This window comes from Myiozetetes cayanensis, unplaced genomic scaffold (genome assembly GCF_022539395.1).
Source record: "Myiozetetes cayanensis isolate MyiCay16 unplaced genomic scaffold, myiCay2020 scf13, whole genome shotgun sequence".
Lineage (NCBI taxonomy): Eukaryota > Metazoa > Chordata > Aves > Passeriformes > Tyrannidae > Myiozetetes > Myiozetetes cayanensis.
Window position 1 is genome coordinate 22570685 of NW_026086937.1, and position 6484 is coordinate 22577168.

General features: G+C 58.5%; 1 protein-coding gene across 1 annotated transcript in view; it reads right to left on the reverse strand.

Annotated features, from left to right (window-relative positions):
- The window catches only part of KCNAB1 (potassium voltage-gated channel subfamily A regulatory beta subunit 1), a 41735-nt gene extending 35883 nt beyond the window's left edge, over positions 1 to 5852 (reverse strand). The window contains exon 1 of the mRNA XM_050308755.1: positions 4974 to 5852. Within this exon, the coding sequence (XP_050164712.1) occupies positions 4974 to 5194 (221 nt within the window). The 5' untranslated portion in view covers positions 5195 to 5852. The remainder of the gene's footprint in view (positions 1 to 4973) is intronic.
- Positions 5853 to 6484: the final 632 nt, after the last annotated feature.

The following is a 6484-nucleotide window of genomic DNA, read 5'->3' on the forward strand; positions in this document are numbered from 1 at the left end:
AGGGAGGGGCAATAGCTGAGGGATGTTCCATGGAATCATGGAATCATCACAGGTTTGGAAGGGACTTTAAGGACCATCTCGTTCCACTCCTGCCATGGGCAGGGACACCTTCCACCAGCCCTGGAAGGTTTGAGTTCACCTGAGGGTTGAGAGTTCTGTAATTGTTACACACTGCAATTCTGTTTGCATTTAGGCAGAACGCTGGCAGGAGGCATTCTTTGTGCTGTGGTGTTTTCACAGTGCATTTTAACCTCGGTAAGTGGTGCACAGAGCCAGCAGAGCACTGCTCTGACCCTGGGCGGTCAAGTCCACGGCTGCCATTCCGGGAGGGAGGGGAGAGCCATCCCAGCAGATCCCTGGGAGCAGCACGCCCACCACTGTGCTGTGATGCATGAACAGCTCCCTGTTAATGTGCTTTGACAATAACCCACAATCTCAGCACGAAGAGAGAAACGCCTCGAACAGCTGATGGGATTTCAGCCAGCGGGATGAAACGACCCCCTCTGGAATGTGGCCCTGGCACCACCTCGGTGCCACCCGGGATGTGCAAGGTCCTGCCAAGCAGCTGCACCCAGGCAGGGAGCCAGAAAAATCCCCAGTGAGGAAAGGATGGAGCGGGATGCGCTGGGCTGGGCTCGGGATACCCTGGGCTGGGCTCTCTCTAAGTGCAGCCCCCATGATCCGAGACGGACACTGCTCCTGCCCTTGGAACCTTCCAGGGCTGGGGCAGCCACAGCTTCCATGGGACAACCTGTGCCAGGGCCTCCCCACCTCACAGGGAAGAATTTCCTCCTAAACACTAGTCTAAACCTGCCCACTTTCCCAGGGGATGAGGAAGAAAGCAAACTTTTCTTCTCAAGGTTTGTCTTCCCAGGTCACCTTTACGTAATTTCAATGTCAATAGCTTTGGTTCTGTAGATTCCTTCTTGTTCCTTCACCATCCTCCAATGCTCATCCCCCCCCCCCCAGTTTGAAAACAATGCTGGGAAAGGGAATTAACTGTTTTCTGCCCTCCCTTCCCTCCTTGTTCACCAGTTTTTCAGATTTTATATTACCAACAACAGTCCTGTTCCTTAAATGAGGGAAGATCCTGGCCCCATGGGATGGGAGGGATGGGTTTCCCCTCCAGGGACAGTTCCTGGCCTCTCCACTCCCTGTCCAGGCTCCACTGACTGTTCACTGCACCATTTGCCTTTGCAGATAAAAATTTTTTGTTTAGGCTCACTGGAGTTAATGGTCAAAGCTGCTCCATCAATTATGTATGAACACAAATAGATAGTTGTGCTCAGTAAATTGGGTCCCTCGTGCCCATGCGCGGGCAGGGCTCACTAAAGGGCTATTTCTGAACTGCTGACAGCCCCAAACCGGCACTGCAGGGGCAGAGCCCGGCACGGCCGAGCTCCCAGCACACGGAGCAGGCTCCTGGGGTGCTCTGGGCAAGGCTCTGCCCTGCTGCAGGCGTGATGGGAAGGGGCTGGAATCATGGAATCATGGAATTCTAGACTGGTTTGGGTTGGAAAGGACCTTAAAGGACCACTCAGTTCCATTCTGCTCCTACCCTGGGCAGGGACACCTTCCACTAGTCCAGGTTGCTCCAAGCCCTGTCCAACCTGGCCTGGGACATTCCCAGGGATGAGGCAGCCACAGCTGCTCTGGGCACCCTGTGCCAGGGCCTGCCCACTGTCACTGTAAGAAACTTCTTCCCAACATCCAATCTAAGGACAGCAAGGCTGGTGCCAGTCCTGGGCCGAGAGATTCCCTGTGGCAGCCGCAGCACATCCCAAACTGTCCCCAACACCAGGATCTGGGCTGGATGCACTTTACTGAAAACAATTTTGAAGAAAATATGGCAAGTTAGGAGTGAGAAGAAGCCAGGCTGTAACCTCTCCATGGTCCAAAGCAGGTGGAGGCCCAGCCTGCCGTCCCTCCTCGCTGCTGTGCAGGGCAGGGAGGCCAAGCCACATCCTTTGTTTCCAGCAGTGGTGCAGCAGATTGCAATTTTCCAAGCCAAGCGCTGCAACTACATCGTTTTCAAAGAAAGGCTTGAAGTGATCCCAGATATTCTCCCCGAGCATCTGGGCAGGCTCCCCAGTGGGGCTGAAGTGGAGCATTAAAAAGGATAAAAGAGAGCAGCCCCCTCCACGCTCGCCCTGGGCAGGAGGAGGCAGCTGAGGCTGTGCCCGGCAGGGACAGCAGAGGGGATGTCTGGGAGCTCCTGCCCGGCTGATGCCACAGCCCGGCAGGGAAGATGCAGAACGTAAAGCTCCTTTTGGCAGGGCAAAGCCGAGGTTTGCTCAGGTGAGCGCCGCGGGGACGCACCTGAGTCCTCGTGTTTGCAGATGCTCCCCCGCCGAGGGATCGATTCCCGCAAAGTTCTGCCTTTCCTATTCCAGTTCGCTCCCTGAGCTGGAGCTGGGCCAGAAACATGTCACTCGGAGAAGAGCCCCCGAGCTGGCTCCTCTCCCGCCCCCAGCCGTGTCACAGGCGTAGTCGCTGTCTCTCCCTTTACATAATCCCCTGGCACCGGGAGCGCCTGGCAGCCGGGGGAGGCACCCCGGGAGCTGCGGGGCAGCCCTGCCACGGGGGCGGCAGCACCGCCCGGGGCCGCAGGGCGTATTTTTAGCGTGGACCGAGGGGCGGCAGAGCTGCCCTGGCAGTTGGAGCAGCTCACGCTGCAGAGCTCAGCATCAAGGGCATAATTCAAGCAGAAAATGAATTGGGAAGGACTTCAGCTTCCCATGTGAGGGAGATGAGGACTTTGCGGGATTATTGTCGCAGCCGTTGGGAAGAGCCTTTGGCTTTGGCTTTCCCTGGGACTGAGGAAGCAGCCCCGAGATGAACATGGAATGCCAGCTCCATCCCCCAGTGAAGGTGTCTTCCCCCACCAAAGGCTGTCGCGACTCAGCAGCGTCGCAGCTGAGCCTGAGGGTTACTCAGCTCTTCCTCCAAATTCCCCTGTGCTGCTTCCCGTGGGGGAGAAACCGGCTCTGGATATGCAGGGAATTGGGTGCAGAAACAGGGATTAGTCATAAAGATAAAACCTCAGCCTTGCCACCAACGAGCTGCTATTCCTGGTGCAGTTCCCAGGTCTGGGGCAGCCGGAGCCAGGGGAGTGCCAGGGCTGTGCTAACTCCAGTGGGACAATTCACCCTCACTATCCAAACCTCGTCTAGGAATTAGGCAGAAAGGACTCACAGAGGCCCAACTTTGGAGGCTGCAGGAGCAAGGAATTGTGATTACCCGGCATGGTGGTGCACTGATGGCACTGGGAGCCCAGGGGAAATCAGCAGGAAAACTGCTGGCAATTAGCACACGGGGTCCGTGGTCCCAGGGAGCTGAAGGCATGACTTGGTAACAGATCGTGCCTCTGAATGACACCATCAAAGACACACATCCCACAGATGAGCTGATGGGGGAACTGAGGCAGGGACAGGGCTGCAGGAGGGGTGAGGGGTCCCAGGAGCCCCTGGATCCACTGCTGCCTCGGGAGGCTGATTGAAGGACGAGTTACATCGATTTTGAGAGTTGCCTGTTTTCAGGCAAGACCCGCTGCCATCCCCCAGACACTGCCCTCCCTACAGGCCAGACCACAGCACCCAGGATCCCCCTGGGCACTGCCCCTGCCATGCCACCCCCAGCTGGGACCTGGCTGCAGGAGACATTTATTAACCATCATTTCTGCCCTCGCTGCAGGCTCACCACAGACTCGTGCTGCCGACACGGTGCCGGGAGCGTGCAACGCTCCTGCTGAAAGTTGGTCATGGCCGAAGGACAGAGCGAGCAGCTGGAAAGGCTGGGCTTCCACTCGGGCAAAGCCTCCCTGCCATTTATCAACCATTCTAGCAACTCACAGAAAATCACATCTGAGCATCCCATTCGCCCTCCCTCCAATCTGTGCCGTTCCTGGAGAGTTAATATTGACATTTCCCAGGCTGCAGGAAAATGCTTCCCAAGCCAAGCCTCGTGCTGGCTGCTCCACACCTGGATCCGTGTGTGGGTGCTGAAGCCAGAGTGGCTTTGCATCCGTCCCAGGACCCTAAAACCAGCATTGACACAAAGCTGCACCCACGCTCCCTGCTGCTCCCCTGGAGCAGCTCTGGTGGCACAGGAGCCCTGGATGGTATCCAAGGGGCTGGGAAGCAGCACGGCTGGAGCTGCCTGGAGCCCTGTGCCCCTCACCATGCCCATGGAGCCCCTCTCGTGCCAGCTGCCTCCAGCAGCAGCGGTTCCCCCTCGGGCACGGGGTGCAGAGCATCCCAGGCTGTGTCCCCCTCACAGTCACCCATTCGTGGCCAAAAGGGACACCCTGAACAGGCAAAAGGCAGCACCAAAGGCACACAAATCCTTCCCATTTCCAGACCAAGGCTGCCCACACCGAGCACTTCAGACTGAACTCAGCCATTCCTTATTTTTCCTGCCTAGGTTAGGAGGAATAAAAACCTGTGAGATGCAGGAGGCATTCCATAAAAGTGCCCGAGGTTTTGTTTTCTGCAGTCGCCTAAAATTGGCTTTGATCTCATCTTCCCCGAGTGAACCAGGTGAGAAGTCAGTGAGCCACCCCCACGATGGAATGGTACCCAAGGCAGACGCCTCTGCTCCACACAACGTACTGCAAACCAACTTTCCCTGTCCAGCACCAAACAAGCTCTGCTAATTGATTTTTCTGCTCATTAGCACCGATAGTAGTTATATTGAGCACTTAACAGAAACCATCTTACCACCACTGTCACTAATTCACAGCGTTGTATGGAATCTGCCCAGGCAAGTGTTTGGGGTTTTTTTTGTATAAAATCACAAATACATATGCCTGCAAAAGCATCAATACCCAAAAGCTATTCAGTTAAGCCCAAGTTTAAAAATCTATTAATAACCTGAGGAGAAATCTCCTCTGCAAAGCCAGGTGCACCCAGGCAGTCAAAGTAAAGAGCTATTATTACACTGCAAGGGAACAAAGACCGAGACCGTGCCCATACCTATATTTCATGCCCGTTTGCTTTGCGGTGGATTCTTTTAATGAAATGTGGTGCTGCGGGGTAAATGTCCCCAAACTGCGAGCGATAATTGCCACCGTCCGAAATTTTGCCCGGGCTGCATTCACTACGTTCGGGGTCGTGGTGTTCTGCTTGCTGATGAGTCTGTCTTCACCATTTCGACTCTTCAAGTTGTGGTCCGTGCAGGCGATGGACACTTGCATCGCGCCCGCGGTGCCCCGTCAGTCCCGGGCCGGGTCGCGGGCTGAGGATGCCCCTCCGGCGCGGGGGGGTCCGAGCGCCACCGAGGGACCCCCGGCCTTGGGCTCCCCGAAGCGCCGGGGCAGCGGGACCCTCTGTCCGGGAGAGCCGGGCTGCGTCCCCTCGGCGCCGGCCGCGGAGAAGCCCCGAAGTTGGCAGAGCAGCCGCACGGGCAGGGCTGGGCTGGCTCTGGGCTCTCTCTCTCCCTGGCGATGCTGGCCGCCGCTCAGCCAGAAGCATCCATGCAGTCAGGTGCTCCCGGAGCGCTGCTCCCTCATGCCGAGCGCTCCGCAGCCGCTGTGTCTCGCTGCAGGCTCCCGGCCGCCGCTTTTAAATCACTGCGGGCATTCCGCAAGCGCCGGCCCGGCCGCCGGCCCGCCGAGTGCTGAGCAGGCACCGCCGGCCGTCCCTAGGGACCGGCAGCGTCCATCGGCGTCCTTCCTTCCCCGCTACCTCCCGCCCATGGAGCCCGCGCTGGCAGCCTGCGGGAAGGATGGAAGGATGGCAGCGACGGGCCTCCTTTGTGTCAGAGGGAAGGCAGGCGAGTCAGGCAGATCCGCCCGGAAAAATCGCTGCCGGCATCGCCGAGCGAGGAGAGCACTTCTGTAGCAGGGGCGCAGAACGGGTTAATTATGGGGGAAAGGCAAAAAATGAGGGGGAGGGGGAGAAAGATCGCTCTGCTCCAGTGTGTGAGGGAGTTAACACGTTAATCCCGCGCTCCTGGCACCCGGAGCCGCCGCCTGCAGCCCCCGGCTCGCAGCAGGGCCGGGGTTAATCCCTGCTCCCCCAGCACCGCCAGTGGAATAAGCCGCAGCGCAAAGGCTATGAAGCAAAACCATCCCCATCCATCAGGAAACGATCCCTATCCCTCAGCAAAGCATCCCCATCCCTCGCTGCGGCCGGGCTGCGGTCGGAGCCCGGTGTGCCAGCAGTGCCCACTGTGGCACCTCTCCTGGGGCGCTGGTTTGGGCACCGAGGGCAGCTGCGGACCCCCGGGCTGCGGAGCTGCTCCCCAGGGACGGGGACCAGGGCTGGGGACCCTCGTCTGTCACTGCCACCCGCAGAGCAGCCCTGGGGGCGAGAGGGGAGTGGGGGAGACAGGCGGTGGGTGCAGCCCCACAGGAGAGGGTGCCCGTGGGGTGAGTGTGGGTGGCAGCCCCGAGTGGGCAGGTATCTGGGCAGGGCAGGGTCACCCGTGGTCCCTTCCCCACCGTGCACCGGCCCTGGGAAATGGTCCACAAATGGACACCTAT